This window comes from Bos mutus, chromosome 11, assembly GCF_027580195.1.
Source record: "Bos mutus isolate GX-2022 chromosome 11, NWIPB_WYAK_1.1, whole genome shotgun sequence".
NCBI classification, from domain to species: Eukaryota; Metazoa; Chordata; class Mammalia; order Artiodactyla; family Bovidae; genus Bos; species Bos mutus.
In genome coordinates, this window is record NC_091627.1 from 80438502 (window position 1) to 80457442 (window position 18941).

The following is an 18941-nucleotide window of genomic DNA, read 5'->3' on the forward strand; positions in this document are numbered from 1 at the left end:
CGCAGGGACTGCTTTCTGTTGGGAGTGCGCAGGCTTTCTCACTGCAGGGCCTTCTCTCTTGCAGAGCACGGGCTCTAGGTGCATGGTCTTCGGTAGTTGCAGCATGTGGGCTCCGCAGTTGTGGCGCATGGGCTTAGCTGCCCCTCAGCATGCGGGAGCTTCCTGAACCAGGAATCGAACCCGAGTCCCCTGCATTGGCAGGAGGATTCTTAGCCACTGGCCTATCAGGGAAGCCCGGGCGATCTTTCCAAAATACAGATTCTGATTCAGTGGGTCTGGCTGGTGCCTGAGATACCGACAGTCTAACCAGCTCCCAGGCAGGACCCATGCTGCTGCCCAGGGTTCACACTTCAAGTAGGGATAGTCTAGGAAACCCGAGGAGAACATTCACTGTTTGCCTCCTAACCATCTACCTTGCCCCTTCTTATTGTTTCACACTCTGGTTTTCCTTTGAGGATAATTTCCTCCTTACTTTCTGTGTACCTGTTTTGGGTCAGCTGGTCCTCAAAGCTCAGACAGGAAACACATGACCAGGGCCATACCAGTCACTGCAAAAGGTTCCAGACTGGTCTGAGACTCAGCCAGAGAGGTGAGATGTACCGTGAGAGGCCTGGCTGAGCTGCCACAGTGTCCATAAACCTCTTCATCTTCTGGAGACTTCCTGGGCTTCCTAGCCTTACAGTGGCCCAGGACTTGCCTTCTGCCCGCCACCTCCTATAGGCCTTTCTGACCTCACGTGACTCCCCCATATATTAGGCCTGTGACCTTACTTAGTAGACAGTCTGTGCCTCTGTTTCTTCATCTATAAAATGGGATACTGCCTGCCACAAAGGGTTGTTTTAACAGAGAACTGAATAACGTGATCCACATAAAAAATGTGGATCTGGCGCAGAGCAATTGCTCAATAAATATTTAATTGTTCAGTTTAGCTTTTGGAGCACAAGACCTCACACAAAAAGAAGAGATGGCATCTCGCTGGTATGTTTTAGGTCATTTCCTGTATTGAGAATGGCTCAGAGTTTGGGGACCCTGGAAGATGAGGCCAAATACTCCGCTAGCTATTACGTTACTGTTTCCACGTGGCCTAACTCCTCGATTCACACCTAATTTGCTCCCATCTTGTATTAGTTGCCTATACAAATATATACATCAAAAGGAAATAAATTAATGACATTGTAGGTGTCCCCCAGGTATGGTTTCCAGGTTCCCAGTAAACTCAAGCTCCAGCTGGTGATCAGAAATCCCTTTTGACTGTCTTTATTCTACTGCCATCCTGTGGCCAGCCTGTGCCACTGCAGCAGTGTGGACCGGTTGTAGCGGAGTTTTGTCTGGGTCCTCCCTGTGCCTGGGAAGGGGCTCCTTGGGAGGAAGGGAGTGCAGCTGAATGGCCTTCTTGAGTCCCCCACAAGCAGGCAGGAGTCTGGGTGTGAATCACCAGTCCTGACTTGATTTCTGTTTGATGAACCTTAAGGACAGATAGTACAGGATCACGAAGCCACAACTGATGCCAATGACAAAGAAGTAGATGGCGTAGAGTGGATAAGAGTTCAGGCCCATGGAATTGAGGATCTGCGGACAGAGACATCAGTGAGCTCATTAAGAACACGCTCAGAGGGCTGCTGTCTACGTACAGTCAAGGCCTGGGCTACTTACCATGTCTCCCGGGATACGGATGGTGATGTTGCCAGCTTCCATGTAATAAGCGTGCCCACTAAACTGGATCTTCATCAGCCCTTCAAAACACCATCGGAGGAAGGACACCTTGGAAATCAACGCAGGCACTGGAGAGAGTGAGAGTCATATTATTCAAAGGGTCTAACCACCTGCCTCCTAGGAAGTGAGTCTGCAGAGATGCCGTGGTGGCTCTGACCCAGGGGCAGCAAGTCCCCTGAGGGAGCTGAGAGCGGGGGAGAGAACAAAAGGGTGAAAGGGCAGAGGGGAAGCTGGAGACATGGACTGCTGGGACAGAGCGGCTGAGTGGCTGCAGGATCACCGTGCACTTGACCTACAGTAACTACTCCAGAGAGTAATTTCACTAGGTGTCCAGCATGTGCTTGACCTATAGTAACTCCACAGAGTAATTTCATCAGGTGTCCAGCACGTGCTTGACCTATAGTAACTCCACAGAGTAATTGATTAGGTCCAGCACGTGCTCAGCTTCACAGAACCTATGGACTCTGGAGTCCCAGCAGCCCCACACCAGAGATTACAGAGATGACTGAGTCTGTACCCTGACCCCATGGAGGCATCCTGGCTCAGGCAGGAGGAGGAAGCAGTGAACCCTGCCCAGCTCATCAGGAAAGGCCCATGGAAGGTGAAGAGCGGTGATCCACAGGCTCAGCTGTGAGGGCGTGGAGTGTACTGGGGGCTTCAGAAGAGTCGGGTGGAGGCAGCCAGGAATGAGCAGCCCCGGGCCCACTGGGACAAAGCAGTGACTGGCTCCGTACCTTAGGGAGCTAGCGCTGCAGGGGTGAGGGTTCAGATGAGGAACCAGGGTCATAGACACCAGCCTATCACAGTTGGCCCAAGATCAGCTGATAGGAGCCAGGGCAGGGGATGACGCAAGAGGACATTTCAAAAAGACATGGGTGGAAGAAGTGATTTGGCTCACTGGTGATGTAGGGAGGGAGAGTCAAAAGTGGCCCTTGGATGTCAGCCGGGCTGTATGAGAAGATGCCATCTGCCCCACCCCACCATGGAGCCCTTCCTTTGAATCTGCTCCCAACTCTGAGTTGGACTGAAGTAATGAGCTCACAACGCCAGAGGAAAGCAGACTGATCTAGTCACAGAAGGCCTCAAAAAGCTTGAGCAGGTGAGAAGAGCTGACCTCACCTGTCCACAGATTGTCCAAGCTTATCATGAAGCCCCCAGTGAGGTAGAAGGAGTTGTAGAGAGCGTTGCCGAAGAAGGAGGACATGTGAAAGGTGGGGAGCAGGGCAGCGGCGGCCAGGGCCATGACCCGGCAGCAGAAGACCACCAGCCACACCAGCAGGAAGTGCAGCAGGAAGGGCTCGAGGCCTGGGCGCAGGTTGGCCAGCCAGTAGATGGGCATTCCATAGATGATGATGTAGACACAGTGCTCAGGAAACTCCCCCAGGATCTGCAAAGGATGTGAGCCAGCGCCTTTATTTGCTGCTGATCTTTCAGTGTTCAAAGGCAGCAGCCCCCAATGTCCCCAGCCTTCCCTCCTGATGGTGACTGGGGTTGCCACTGGAGGGTTAGTGGGCACAGGTGTGTGGGACCCACAAGCATGAACTCACTGCTGACTTCCCCCTGCAGATGCTGTATGCTCCCTCTGGGGCAGTTCAGAGCTCTGGAGACCTGGTTTCAAATCCCTACTCTGCCTACCCAGACATGGTAGCTGTGTGGCCTGGAGGCAGCCACTTAACTTCTCTGAGCCTCCACTTCTTTGAAATGAGGACCGTCAAACCTTCCAACCTGCTTTCCAGGGACGTGGAGAGACTGGAGAGGTGAAGTATGCTAGTTGTGTTTCCCTCCTCTTCTCTGTTAGGTTTCTGGTGGCCAGAAAATTGTCATTCCTGGTCCATGGTCCTAGCCTTCTGATAAATGTTTGAAAAATTTATCAGAGACTCATCAAGTCTCTGGAAACTCTCCTAAGGATTCTGGCATCTGCAACCACAGATGATGCTCAGCCCCACCGCTGAGCAAAATGCTTCCCTGTAACATCTGTATAATGTGGAGAAGATTCTTCTGCCCACTGTTCCATGTGGCACTCACTCTGAAGCCTGACCAGTCACCTTGGCAAAGAAATATGGCCCCGCCGTGTACAGCCCATCTTCTAGTTCATAGTAAAGCAGTGCCCTCTCTGAGTGACCTAAAAAGGGGAGAAAAGGAGAATGAAAAAATGAAATTACAGTGTTGCTGTTTGAGTCTCTCTTTGTACAATTAAAACTAGTTTTATTGCCTCAATGTCATATATTAAAAAAAAAGGCAATTTTTGATCCTAATTTAGATGTTTATAATTCTGTGACTTATGCATTGCTGTCAATATAACTCCTGGTAGGAGAGAAAAGCCTCAGACTCCTAGGTAATTTGTTCTCATTTGCAAATACTGATATTAATATATGAAGTTTAAAAACAACCCTCAGCTTTTATTTAGCAGTCATGGTGAAATTGTTCAGCAGACCTGTCTCCTCCAGGAGCTATGCGGAACTCAGGCCAGCCCTGATCCAGTTCAGAGCGTGGCTGACACGGCCCTGCATGTGGGTCACAGAGAGCAGACCACACTCACATTTGGAGATGACATCCAGGATCACGTTGAAAGGGACAAGAGCTCCGATCATGAACAAGAGGGCCGCCGTGTCCGTCAAGGAGAGCTGGATAGCCCCGTGGCCGTAGTAGAGGAACCCGATGATCAGGGACATCAGGCAGGCCTCCGCCCCATGGATGAGGAGGGTTGGCAGGTCTCGGAAGTCGTTGGAAATCTGACGACTTAAAAAACAGAAGAAAGAGGTGCCAAGGGAACACCGGACCCCAGCACTGTGACCTTGGCCACGTCCTGTAATCTCCGTAAGCCTCATTTTTCTCCTCTGTAAAATGGGAAGAGTGGTGCCCACCTCACGGTTACTGTGTGGGTCAAGTGAGGTGACTGATGAGCGCATCTGTCTCACAGTCGGTACTCAGGAAATGATTGTGACTTTTACCAACACTGTATCCCCTTGCAATTTTGTTTAAAGAAGTCATCCTGAGGAAATAGCCAATCAGAAGTGTAACAATGTATGTACAAGGAGACATAAGATATAAGACTTCTATCCCTGGGTCAGGAAGATGCCTTAGAGGAGGAAATGGCAACCCACTCTAGTATTCTTGCCTAGAAAATCCCATGGACAGAGAAGCCTGACAGGCTACAGTCCACAGGGTCACAAAGAGTCAGACACAACCAAAGCGACTTAGCATGATATCATTTATATATTAAAATATTTATGTGCATGGAAACATCCTGGACTCACACCAAACACTCAGATCTGGTTTTCTGTGAGGGCTCACATAGCAGGGAAATTTCCCTTGTCCACTTGAGGGTCTCCTGTATCAATTAAATTTTTTACAATGATTCTGGGTGACTTCTACGAGCATCTGGCTAGCAAGGAAATGTTGATTTTGTTTAAAGAATCAAAGGAACAGGAGTTCTCTGTATCACATGGAGGGCTGGTGCTGATTTTTTCAAATGACCCTACCTCTTCAAATTAAATTCCTCCTTCAAATTCACTTTAGCTCTAAAGGACTTAATTTGATACAACTAAGACTTTTGGGGGCTAAGGGGGTGATGAAATGGCAAATAATTACCGGATCAGTATGGCAAACTGCTGTAGGGGGCCAGGCAGCTTAGTGGGAGCCTGGAATAGGTTGGTGTCAGGAGCCGGGCTGTCAGGAGATAGAGAGTGTCATGGGGGTGTAGGGACGGCCACTTTCTGCAGGGTGCTCTCCCCACCGGGTCACCCATTGCCTTACCTCTGCACACAAGTGCCCACACCCTGCTCCCTTGACTCCGCTGTCCATAGAAAGTCATCAAAGCCACGCACTTTTTCTTTAAACAAGGCCGCAAGGGACCGAGCCGTCTCCCTGGTGGCCACTTCCTGCTCTTTGCTTCGTCTGTCAATGCTGGTCAAGTCCACTGTAAGCATCGAGAGCGGGGCCATGGGTGACCTGGGTCCCACAGGTGCTCATAGCCCCGATGCTGTCAGAGGGGACCCTGGGACACGCTCCCCACCCTCTGAGAATGGACCACAAAGTGATCAGAACAGAGGCAGAGAGATGCCCAGGGGGACTCACTCTTCACCTCTCTGCCTCTTTCCTTTCCCCATTTTCATGACACATCTCAAGGCAGGAAAACATCTCAGAGGGGCCTTGTAAATCATGAAGGGTCCCCTCACTGTGTAGGGCCATAACTTCAAGTGTCAGATTCTCTGGGCACTGCCAGGCCGTGCCCTCGGATTTGTGAGGCATGAATAATATAAAATTGTATCTGTGAGGCATAATAATATAAAATTAAGAAAAAGATTTGTTTTTCCAGATGTGGGCACCTGATTTCTGGCAACTTCTCTCTAGGGTTACAGTATGTTGCTTTCAGTGGCCAGGCTGGCAGATGCCCTCTGCCCCCTTATCTGGGGATGACCGACCAGAGGATGACACACTGGCAGGAAGCCAAGCTGATATCTGAGCACAGGGAGATGGATGACCTCCCGGGGAGTTCACAGTGTGAGTGAGTGCAGAGGGCGAGAGCTGGTGGGCCAGAAAGAGTGGCCTCTTAGAGGGTTGGAGGGTGGATACTGGGAGAAGGGTGTTCCCTCCTGGGCACGGGAGGTGAGAGGCCCATTTCTGCACCTGACTGCAAAACTCCAGTCTTCTCATCTGTAAGGACGAAGATGACCATGGCCTGGCAGGGCCGCAAGGGTCAAAGGGACACCCTCTGCAGTGTCTGCCCTCAAGGAACTGGTCCTTACCCACATGTGTATTGGGAAGGCCCTTGCTATACCAGGCCATCCTGGGAGGAAGGCTGGGCTCCAGGTGATCTATGTTTGGGACAAACCACAGCTGCTGCTCTCCTGGCCCTGGTACAGCCATGCAGCCTGTCCAGCAGCTATGGCACTGCTCAGCACTCAGGACCCAGGGTCTGCTTTCAAGGTGGGCACCTGGAAAGGCATCTGTCCCCGCAAGAATTGAGGGCCATGTGCTGAGGTCTCAGGACCCCAAGCAGGAAGGCATCTCTGGTGCTGACAGCAATTTTCATATCTAGAGACTCACAGGTCAAGACCCCCCAAAAGGCACTGAACTGGTCTGTGCTTTGGGTCTCCCATCCACAGCCTCTGGGTTCCCTGCCTTTGTGGGGGAACCAGGGCACAGCTTTAAGATTTCCTAGTGGCTTCCAACTCCAAATTTCCTGTTCTCCCTACAGAACCTGAATAAAGACCATAATTCCAGAAACTGATCCAAACTCTCTTGGATTATATGTCCTCTGGTTTGGAGCTCTCAGGAGGTTCTTAATAGACATGTGCACAAGGGTGTGCCATTCGTAGCATTTGATGCTGGGTAAACTGAAGCCTGTAATACATCTCATTTCCTCCCCTGCCTCCATCCTTGGTCCTATTCCCCTGAAGCCCCTGAGAGTTTCTCTCCTGGCAGGGTTGGGGTCGAGGGGAGCCCTGTTCCATGCCTCTGGCCTGGCTGACTCACCATAGTAGTCAGCAGGGTTGCTGTACCGCGGACAGGGGTGGCCGACTGCGGTGAAATACTGAACCATGTGCTGGGCTGCCCCCAGGTAGATGGTGGTGCCAGACGTCATCAGGAGGACCAAATCAAACAGCCCGAAGATATCGGAGCGCGGCTGGTGGATGGAGAGGAGCACCAGCCTGTTGCCTTTGGCCAGCCTAGACAGTGTTTTCACCAGGTTGTGGGCCGTGAAGCTGTCGAGCCCAGACGTGGGTTCATCCAGGATAAGGATTCCTTCCCAACACAGAGAAGCCTGGTTTAATGGGCAGGACTCCAGTTGGACCAGATTAAGCCAGGCGGCTCACGCGGGCCCCTCCTGCCTCACCTGGGTTCCACAGCAGCTGCACTCCGATGCTGACTCTGCGCCGCTCGCCCCCCGACACGCCCCGCACGTAGATGTTGCCCACGCGCGTGTTGGCGCATTGCCGCAGCCGCAGCTCCGCGATCACGTCGTCCACCTGGGTGAGAGGGAGGGCGGTCCCGGGGCTTTAGAGAGGCTGCGCGGGCCTGCTCCGGGCCAGGCAGATTGGGCTCCAAAGTAAAGACCCCTGAGTTTAAGGCTCTGGCCTACATTTCCCTGATGCAATGTTTGTTCCCGGATTCTTTCCACGCATCGGGAGCAGCTCCCACTGCTGAGCAAGGCACCACTTGCTGGGACTGTGGCCATGTCCCGGCTCCCCGCCAGCACGGAGAACCGGAAAACAAGTAAGCAAATATTTATCCCACATTTGGGGCTAAGATGGGACAACGGGGGAAGGAAGGCAGGTCTGAGCATTTGGTGGATTTTTTCTGATGGACAGATGGTGAGCCGGCTTGCTCACAGTTGGCCTGGAATGGCTGGACCCTGAGGCAGGGAGGGAAGGAAGGGCAGGGGAAGGATGTCATAGCTTCTTGGGGTCACTGGGATTAATTAGTTACCCTTTTGTCGCGCTGGGCCTGGGAGAAGTTTCTGGGCAGACGCAGCTGGGCAACAAAAGCCAGGGTCTCCCGGACGGTGAGGTTGGGGAGCAGCTGGTCATGCTGGCGAACGTGGGCCACACACTTCCTCACCAGCTGCGCTGTGCTGGGCTGCCCATTGATCCAGATTTGGCCTGACTTAATCTTGCCGCCAGGGCCTCGCCCAGTGATCACATCCAGCAAAGAGGCTCGCCCACAACCTGAGAAACCACCAGAAATATCCCTGAGGGGCTTCCCTGGTGGTCCAGTGGTTAAGAATCTGCCTTCCCATGCAAGGGACCCAGGTTCAATCCCTGGTCTGGGAACTAAATCCTGATCCAGAACTAGGAACATTCCCCACTCTTGCCACCCTCACAACCTCCCCTGACCCTAACCCAGCCAAACAGATAAATATTAAAGAGAAAATATATTCCCAAGAACGGACTTCTGCAGGGACCAGGTTGGAAGCTTCTGCTGCCCACGCACCCTCCAGCCACCATGTTCTGCTCTGTCCTTCCCTAGGGAAGGTGGCACAGCCCTTTAACCTGCATGGAGCAGCCAACTTGAACATCCTTAGGAATCTGGGGTGTTCAGGTCAGGCCAGCCTGTGGCTACGTGATAGAAGGCTGGAGTCCTGGTTGTCACAGGACTGCCTGTGCCCAGAGTGTATGTCCCCTCCCCCAAGCAGGGCTGGTGTTAATTGTACTAGGAAGCTTAACTATTTTTGCCTGGCAAACCTGCCAGCAACATTTCATCATTCCCCATCATTTGGCTCAGAAGCTGGCATTGTGGGAAAGACTAGTTTTGGAGAAATAATAAGGTATCTTTTAAAAATGCAAAACTGAAATCTGTTTTCAGAAAGGGAGAAAAAAAGAGAGAAGTAATAGATGTGGAAATGATTTTTAAACTATAGCACAGTAGTTCTGAATTTCTCTATACTTTTATTTTTATCAGTATTACTTTTCACTTTCTCTTTAAAAAATAGATCTATTACATACAAATTAATGCCATCCACTTCTGAATGACATAGAAATTGCTATCAATTTGGGGAAGTGTCCGATTGGATCAGGTTCCATGAGATTCTGTGAGACTCTTTGATGGCCATTTAATAGGGCTTAGGGTCTGGGAAGGCGTTCTTAAACAAAGCTGCCAAGAACAGCTCAGTCCAATTCCCCTAGGCAGGGTTTTGGTTTCTTTATTGTAAATTCCTTTTGGAGTAAAAAATTTCCAAGTAGTTTTTAAACAGGGAAAGCGCCAATGCACAGATGTAACGACTCTTCCTTGCCACATTCCCAGGCCTTCTGCAAGCAGCCCCCTGCCCACAGCCCCATGTCCCCTTTTATTTGTGCATAAAAGCAAAATTGAGTAGCCTCTTCAGTCATCCTTCTGCTTACGGACCAGAGGTTTTCAGCATAGAAAGGGATCTGTCGACTGCCTCCTGGGTGCACCTCATTCAAGAGAACTTAGGAGGCACAAAATAGCCGGGGGGAAGCCAGAGGGAGGGTTCTGGCCTTACTCCTGGCTCAGCCTGGATACCACTGGATCCAGGCTCTGGAAGCACAGGGGACTTTCCCAACACAGGGACCTTAGGATTCCCAATCGGGGGGCAGAAAGAGCACGTTTCCTGAACAAAACTGTGAGAGGTGTGGGTGGTCTTTCCAGCGGAGGTTGTCAGGGTATGTTTGGGGAGATCCTCCGTGAATCAGGAGAAAACACCCACAGGCATTCAAGACTCTGCCAACTCAGTAAATTCATTCATTGGAAAAGCACCACTGCTGATTCTATAGAAGCTTAAATGCCTGGGGCTGTTTGAATTAATTTTATTTTGCTATTATAATTTTGGTGAGCAGAGTATGCTTCCCTCCTGGATCAGACGGTAAAGAATCTGCCTGCAATACAGGAGACGTGGGTTCGATTCCTGGGTCGGGAAGATCCCCTGGAGAAGGGAATGGCAATCCACTCCAGTATTCTTGCCTGGAGAATTGCATGGCAGAATATAAGTCATAGGTGGTATAATTGATAACCTTTCTAAAAAATCATTTAAATAATTTCAGCCAAGTAAACCTGTAGCTAAACACTAGCCTAGAATCGAAAATCACACACTCTGTGTGTGATTCCTGCTTGGCCTCTCCTGACTTACCTTTCTTCAACCACAAATCAGGGATTCTAGCTGTGGTGGTCAGGATTAACTGTGATGACTCTTAGCTTGAAGTGCCTAGTTAAGCCCTTGTGTTCCCTAGATCCCCAGTTCATGAAGAAAAAGCAGGTGTAACCAGAAAAGCTACCAGGTGTTAACAAACAAAACTGGCCCATGAAGTTTCCGCATTTTTCTTGTTAGATCAGAATTGCAGGGCCAGGACCAGCAGTTGGCAGGACTTGACCTGTGGGTGTTGTTTCGGTGACAAAGTTCATTGGCACATATCCTCTCATTTGATCTCTGGTTAGACAGTAAACAGAACTTCCCCAGCAGAAGACTAAAACTTTGGAGCAGATGGTCAAAAAGTTGAGTAATCTCTACTTCTGGAAATGATTAATTGGAAGGTATAAAGTGCTCCCTCTGACACTGTGTAAGGGAGAAATGCCTTTGATCTGTGTTTAAAAAATAAACAACAAACCCCAAGTGGAGTCAACTTGTGCTAAGCCCCATGTCCCCAGACTGAGATGTAATACGTAATTTAATTATAGTTTCAATCTCTCCTGGGAATAGAATCTTAAACTAGCCCATCTGAAATTGCTTAGTCAGCACTGATAGACCCCTGCTGTTGCTGCTGCTGCTGCTGCTGCTAAGTTGCTTCAGTCGTGTCCGACTCTGTGTGACCCCTTAGACAGAAGCCCACCAGGCTCCCCCGTCCCTGGGATTCTCCAGGCAAGAACATTGGAGTGGGTTGCCATTTCCTTCTCCAATGCGTGAAAGTGAAAAGTGAAAGTGAAGTCGCTCAGTCGTGTCCGACTCTTAGCGACCCCATGGACTGCAGCCCACCAGGCTCCTCCGTCCATAGGATTTTCCAGGCAAGAGTACTGGAGTGGGGTGCCATTGCCTTCTCGGATAGACCCCTACTGTCCCCCAGAGAAAGGTGACCTTGCCTAAAACAATCAGCCCTTTGCTAGAATAACTTCCTCGTCCTACTTTGTTCTGCCTGTAAAGGTCTTTCAATTTGTACAGCTCTCCAGAGCTTTTGGCTTCCCAGGTGGCACTAGTGGTAAAGAACCCCCCTGCCAGTGCAGGAGACATGAGAGACGAGGGTTTGATCCCTGGGTCAGGAAGATCCCCTGGAGGAGGGCATGGCAACCCACTCCAGTATTCTTGCCTGGAGAACCCAATGGACAGAGGAGCCTGGCGGGCTGTGGTTCATAGGGTTGCAAAAAGAGTCAGACATGACTGAAACAACTTAGCACGCACACCAAAGCTATTGGGCTGGAGCCAACATCTTATGGAAAAATACAAATAAACTTTCCGGTCCACACAATACTTTCTGCCAGATGGGATGCTGCCCAATTCATGAACTGTTGAATAAAACCAATAAGATCTTTACAATTTAATCTGCTGATTTTTTTTTTTAAACATCTGAGAACCAGAAGACCAGAGTTCTAGTTCTTATTCTGCATTAAATATATGTCCTTAGGTAAATCATTCCTCTTTTCTAAACTTTGGTCTCACCTGTTAAATGAAGGGGGAATGATGCCGGGGCAGGAAGACCTCCTCTAAAGATGTTTTCATCGTGATCAGGAGAAGGAAAGGTAGAATGCTGTGTGGGGAACAGAACTCTGTTCTCCAGGCCCCCTTCCAGCTCGTTCTACACTCTGAACTTTTTGAAGCACTTCAGAAATCTGAATTTTTGCCGATGGTTGAACTAAGACTCGGGGTATCCAAGACATGAGTTGTGGCAGGGGCTGTGCCTACCCACAGTCTGACTGAAATAGGAATCTGATGGCGGGGGAGGACAATGAATGAGTGTTCCTTGTGGTGGAGGAGTGCCCTGGAAAGAGCATTCAATTCCAAAGCTGCCTGATGCCTTCATCCTATATTAATGAAGGATCAGAGCTCTGGCTGCAGCTGCAAGAAGCCTGTTTGTGATTCATGAAAGCTAGTAAATAGAGGAGCTGAGATTTGAACCCAGCTCTGTCAGACCTGGAACTTGTGCTCTCACAACTCTGCTGTATTGTTCTGTTGCTCAGCAAAGTTCTGTGAGGAGCGTCCATTTGTTGGAGGGACTGCCCTGCATCCCAGGAGAGAGAGAACCCATTGCCCCACTATTTGCCCCTAGTGGTACCTGAGCTCCCTATGACGGCCAGCATCTGTCCACTCCTCATTTTGAAGCTCAGGTTCTGAATACCCTGCTCACAGGAGTCCTTGTGAGATGTCCAGGGCATCTTGAAGTGAGCCAGCTGCTTAAACCAAGGTACCTGGGAGGCCATATCCACCTGTGGGGAGACATAGAAAGGTTCCTCAGAAAGCTTCACCTTCTGTTCAGCTCCCTCCAAGAGAAATCCTCCTCCCAAAACACAACAGGCCTGAGGGGGGTCCGCCACCCAGGCTCTGTCAGATATGGAGGCGGGCTCCACCATGCTGAGAACCTGAAGCTGCCATTTCCAAGTCTGAAGAGAACAGGTGGGAAGCATTTATAATAGCAGAACAGAAATAAAAACACGACGTGGGGCAAAATGATGTTTTCACTCAACAGTGATTTACTAATAATTTATCAAGTGTTTACTGTGTGCAAGGCATTGTGTTCATCTGTTTATTATGTCCCTCATCTCATTCAGTCCTCACTGCAGACCTATAACGTGTACTGTTATTAGATTGGCTGAAACTTTCATTTGGGCTTTTCCATAACATCTTATACAAGTCTGTAGATTGGGTAATAGTATTATAGGGTGGTTAATGTCTCAGTTTTGATCACTGTGCTATGGGAAAGCAAGATGTTAACGTTAGGGGAAGGTGGACAAAGGGTATATAAGAACTCTGCACTATTTTTGCAGCTTTTTCAGAAGTCTAAAATTATTTCAAAATATAAAGTTTAAAAATAAGTTTAGAGATTTTTTTTCACACAGAGTCACATGGTTGGCTTTATGTTTTAACAAAGGTCTCATTCTCTTTTTCATGGCCGTCAACCTCAGCTCCAACATGTGTAGTTGAGGGAAATCTCCGTAGTGTTTGCACCCAACACATGAGGCCTCAGTGTAGCCTGAACTCTGTCCTTAGGGGCAGAGGGTCCCCAGTTGGGACTCACCCTTCCCTTCTGCTTGGGGAATTGTTTGGCCCTCTCTGCTCCTCCCACCTGTCCTCAGCTGTGACTCTACCTGGTAGCTGAGATCTCGGACTTCCAAGGTGTTGGGCTGGCCACTGTAGGTGAAGTACAGGCTGTTGTCACTTTCGGAGGAGAACACGCTGTCCTGGAGGCCCTGCTGGGAGACATGACAGCTGAGGAGCTTCTTTAGAAGGAGGACTTGGGAGGGAGTCGATCTGGAGAGGTGAGAGCAGGAGCTAGTGCGGATGGGATCCCAAGTGGGCAAAAGATGGATTTAGGCAGGAGGAGCCCAAGGGCTCTGAGAAAACAGGAGCACCCATGAGGGCAGGGCTTCTCTTCCCTGCAGAGAAAATTATGGGGCTTCCCTCCAGCTCCTGACCCAGAGAAGCTCAGCCGCAGGCTGCTGGAACCTGATCCAAGTAACCTGTCATGAACAAGACCCAGACCCTGGACTGGAGAGAGCTTTGTGAGCCTCTGTGTTCGGGAAAGGCCGTTTAACTCTCCCTTTCCTGAGTCTGGCTCAGTATCTCATCCCAAACAGACTTTCTGTACCTAGCATGTGAGAGGAAAACAGCTGTCAACAAGCTAGTGCTCCATACTTGTGAAGACATTGCTCTTAGAAAAGTTGCATCTTGATAAGGATTTTGCACAACAAAGCTCTTCAAAATGCTGTTGGGAGATTTTGGAGTAAGTCCCTGTCATCACTGTTACCATCATCCTCTTCATTGTCGTCATCTTGCCGATGATGTTATTTTATGTAAGTCGCAAGTCATGTTGTGTTCACATAAACATGGCTGCTTTACCTGTGCTGTGCTTAGTCGCTCCGTCGTATCCGACTCTTTGTGACCCCACACACTGTAGCCCACCAGGCTCCTCTGTCCATGGGGTTCTCCAGGCAAAAATACTGGAGTGGGTTGCCATGCCCTCCTCCAGGGGATCTTCCCAACCCAGGGATCGAACCCAGGTCTACTGCATTGCAGGTGGATTCTTTACTGTGTGAGCCACCAAGGAAGCCCATGAATACTGGAGTGGGTAGCCTATCTCTTTTCCAGGGGATCTTCCTGACTAGAAATTGAACCAGGGCCTCCTGCATTGCAGGCGGATTCTTTACCAACTGAGCTACCAGGGAAGCCCGCTTTATTTGAATATACATCAAGTAAATCAGTGTTTCATAGTATCAGCTGATAACATGAATGGTACTCACCATCTGCAGATCTGAATTCCTTCTGTTTTATCAGTTCAATCATTTAAATAGCTGAGGCCCAAACAAGGAAAACTTGCCTTAAAAAATTTTCGCTTTTTAAAAATGCATTCAATTTCTGTTTCCTCGAGGTAGTGCAGGGAAAGTATGCATTCATTAACCAGTTCCTGTTGATTCCGATCTTCTCCCCTCAGGGCTGCTATTCCCCCACTGATATATTCCTTCAATCAGTCAATCAAGCATCCAGCAAACACGAGGAGGCCCATAACGTGCTTTAGGCTTGGAATTTGGGGTGTGACTGTGCAAAAGACAGTCTTTGGGAAGCTTAGAGTTTAGCGGACGAGACACTGAGGGTGGAGCAACACAGGCCAGATACAGAGGCATGATGTCCTTGACATGCCTGATCAAGGTGTATTTTCACTGCACACACAGTGCCCACGTGTACCTTACGTGAACACAACATAGCTTGGGACTTAACGTGAAAATGATACCCAACAGTCTTTTAAGCACCCCTGCAATGGTGGAGGTAAGGGGCCCTTAAAAGTGACATTGAGCCCAGTGGAGGTGAGGGAAATATATATGGTGATGGTGAGTTGCAAGCCCACTGTGAGTGGACCCCAGAGTTCTGGGAGAGTGTGGAAACAGCCAACCAGATCTACTTACCTTGTTTAATGTTTGAACCAGTGAGGTCAAGGTCGCATATTATACAGAAAAACATTGGAAGATAAACAGCTAAGTCTTTGGGGTATAGGAAGGAATACAGCAGGGAGAGGTCTCTGAGGTGGGGAGAGAAGGTCCTGGGCAGGTTAGGGGCAGGGGGATGACTTTCAAAGCTATTGGTAAGTTTATGATGGGTATGGGAGTTCACTGTTCTTTAAACTGCTTTGTCTGAAATATTTCAAAATATGTTTTAAAGCTGAGAGAGGGTGTCCATTAGGGGAAGTCCAGAGTCCTCCCAGCTGGAGGAGCTGGAGGTGAGGAGGTGAGGGGGTTGTGCCCTCGGAGATGGAGAATGGAACTCCTGGGGAGGTCAAGGGCAGCTCTGCGTTCTGGCAGGTCAGCCCTGACTCTCCTTCCCCACCTCTGCCGCTAGCATTCCCACCGCCTAGTTTTCCCATTTTATTTGGTTAAACCATCTGAAAGTTGATCCATTATTGAGAGACTCACTTGGGCTAACATGCATTCTGCTTTTTTTTCTTTTACAGATTTTTTAAATGTGGAGCATTTTAAAAAGTCTTTATTGGACAATATTGCTTCTGTTTCATGTTTCGGATTTTTTTGACCTCAAGGCATGTGGGATCTTAGCTCTCTGACCAGGGATCAGACCTGCACCCCTGAATTCGGAGTGCAGAGTCTTAGCCACTGGACCGCCAGGGAAGTCCCTACTTGCTTGTTTTTAAAAGGTAAATGTCTGCAGGAGGGATGTTAGTTGGTATAAGGAATGAGTTAGCTCTGCAACGAACACCTGGGCCAGAAGCTCACCAGGTTAGATTTTGGAAGTGGAAGAGTTGCTGAGAAAGGGTTGGACATTTTGGAGTCTGGAGCACGTTGTGGTGGTGATCTTAAACCTAGGGGTTCCACTCTCCAGGCTGGAGCTTGGAGAAGGTGAAGGGTGATGGGGCCCTGGGGAAAGAGGCATCAGGATGAGAAGACAAAAGAAAGGAGAGAGGCGTGTGCTACCTGCTCCTGGGTTCCTCCAACCCCTCTTCATCCTGGGCACAGTAGGCAGGCACAGACCAGCCCGGGGCCCCAGCCACCACAGGCAGCTCAACGCTCAGAAGAGAACTCGTGGCTGGGCGGGGGCTGCCTCTGTTCCATTTTGAAATATTTTCCTTGGCTCCTAGGAAGGATTTGTTAGACTCTTCCTGAGGTTTTGACAAACCCTCTGTATTTTTCAAATGCTTAAATATCTATTCGGCTGACACCTTAATCAGTATGACTGTCAGATCATCACTTGAATTTCTGACAGGTGACATGGAAAAAAGCAAAAGCAGGTTTATTTGTAGGTAACCAGCTCAGCTCCTGCTGGGCTACATTGTAATTTCTCCTTGTATTAACTTCTGATCAAATTCCTGAGTCAGAAGCACAGAGTAGAAGGAAACTCAGGGAGCGCAGAGCCCAAGTTCCTTGTTCTCAGATGCAGAGGCTGTGCCCTGGGAAAGCAGTGATGTGCTGAAGACTCTGCACTGAGGCCTGGGCCCCTCTTGTCCTCCTCTGGCCAGGCTTTGGCCCATGGACTGAGAAGTCTGTGGGCCGAGGGCACTTGCCACTCTGGGTACTCACTACCCCCAAATTCCCAGATGGCCTCAGGCCCTCTCCCAGGGCTGTGTGAACCTTGTCCTCGGCCCATCCCTTGGGGCACCCCAGGTCAGAGGGGCATTTGTCTGTGGAGGGGTGGATGTGACGTGGGTGGGCAGGGTGGGGTGGTCGTGCATGGGTGTGTGAGATCATGTGTGGTGCTGAGCATGGGCAGAGAAGGGAGACAGGCTGTGGCTTGTGTTGGAAGCCACAAGTCCTAGAATTTCGGGGTTTACATCTGGTCTTCCATGTTGTGAAGAAGGTATGTCAACTTAGGAGGATAGAAACTATTTTATTTAATAGCTTTTAACTTGACTGATAATTTTTAAGTATCTAGGCACAGGATACAGTTCCACTGGAAAAGACCCAAAAGATTGAGGCAGGAGGAGAAGAGGGCGATAGAGTATGAGATAGTTGGATGGAATCACCGACTCAATGGACATGAGTTTGAGGAAGCTCCAGGAGATGGTGAAGGACAGGGAAGCCTCGCATGCTGCAGTCCATGGGGTTGCAAAGAGTTGGCCACAACTGAGAGACTGAACAACAACAAAGACGCATAGCCCTCGGCCTCTTGTTCTGGGCACCATAAACGTTAGACTGTCACTTGGCACCTTGAGGAACAGGAGTGAAGGAAAGGAAGTTGGAAATGGCAGGGCCCGCACCCCTTCCTGGATGTCATATTCGGGCAGTTCTTTGCATCCCAAGCTGTGGTGTCTGAATTATCAGACCATCTAGAAAGTGTCATTTTCAAAATCATTGGAGATTTTGTCTCCTATTCAGGCTGTACACACTGCAGTCACGGGGGAATCCTTTCCTGGCAGACGTTGGCTCCCTGGGGTATTCCCAGAGCACAGGGGTTACCTGCTGTGGCTGAGAGCTGACTGCGAGGGTGGGTTCCTGGGGCCTGGCTGAAGTCAGGTGCTAGCAGCTCAAGGCCAGTCTGGGTGGCCTGAGGCCCTTCCTGTGGTGTGGAGTCCTCAGTCCTTCAGTCCTTCTGTCTCCACCCCTCACCCCTTCGCAGGCAATCGAAGACTGATCAAACAGCGGGGTCGGCTGGGGCTGGAAGGTAGGGGACCTGCTTCCTCTCTGTGTTCTGATTTCACCTCTTGCTTCAAACCCTGCCCACATCCTGATTTCAGTCAAAGGCCATTTTTTTTTTTTTTTTTTTAAGGCAAACATTTCTCATGTTAAATGAGGACAGAAACCCTGGACAGAAACCTATTGGTCCCTGCGGTCCTCTGTTCTTCCAGCTCTCCCCAGGGTCTTACGACTGCCTGCTGTAGCTGTATCTGGGGCATACGATCTGATGTTCTCACAAGGTTCTCTGCCACCCTGTCTCATCAGTTAGTTGCCACTGAGTCTCTGAACTTGATAGCCACGGGGACAGAGGAGACACTGCAGTGTCCCCAGGCCATGTGAGCACATTTCTGTGTTGGAAAAAGTGAAAGTGTCAGTCACTTAGTCGTATTCGACTTTTTGTGACCCCATGTAGCCCACCAGGCTCCTCCGTCCATGGAATTCTCCAGGCAGGAATACTGGAGTGGGTTGCGATTTCCTTCTCCAGGGGATCTTCCCAATCCAGGGATTGAACCCAGCTTTCCCACATTGCAGGCAGACTCTTTACTGACTGAGCCACCAGGGAAGCCCTTCTGTGATGGAGCCGCATTTAGAAAAGAGCCAGATCGGCCCAAGTCACAAACACGACATCATTTCCCTGCAGGAGCCACTTTCAGGCAGGATGTGACCTCAGAGGCCCCCACCAACCCCTGACCCCACTTCCCTCAGCCCTTTGGTGCCCAGGAAGCAGAGTCCTGCTGCTTGTGGACCTGGCGGTGAGTTAGGACTGAAAGTTCCTTAGGAGGAGAGAAGAGTCTGATTCACCCCCTACCCACCAGGATGCTTGTGACCCACCATCACTCACCAAGTCATCCTGCGGAGCAGTGCTTCTCTCTAGCCCTGTCTTCTTTGGGGCCTCCTCTGCCATGGGGCCCTGCAGTGTCTGCGCTTTGACTCTGCAGTTTCCTTTGGGC

The 18941-nt window shown here is 49.9% G+C and overlaps 1 protein-coding gene across 1 annotated transcript; it reads right to left on the bottom strand.

Annotated features, from left to right (window-relative positions):
- Window positions 1–1002: 1002 nt before the first annotated feature.
- On the bottom strand, window positions 1003–18895 carry ABCG8 (ATP binding cassette subfamily G member 8). The gene is made up of 13 exons (XM_070380164.1): window positions 18833–18895; window positions 13465–13566; window positions 12435–12585; window positions 8146–8384; window positions 7553–7685; window positions 7192–7461; window positions 5470–5632; window positions 5305–5382; window positions 4253–4452; window positions 3759–3835; window positions 2833–3100; window positions 1654–1781; window positions 1003–1569 (listed from the first exon to the last, which is right to left on the bottom strand). Exons 1-13 carry the CDS (start codon window positions 18893–18895, stop codon window positions 1432–1434), a joined length of 2010 nt encoding a protein of 669 aa, XP_070236265.1. The 3' UTR covers window positions 1003–1431.
- Between the last annotated feature and the right edge of the window lie 46 nt (window positions 18896–18941).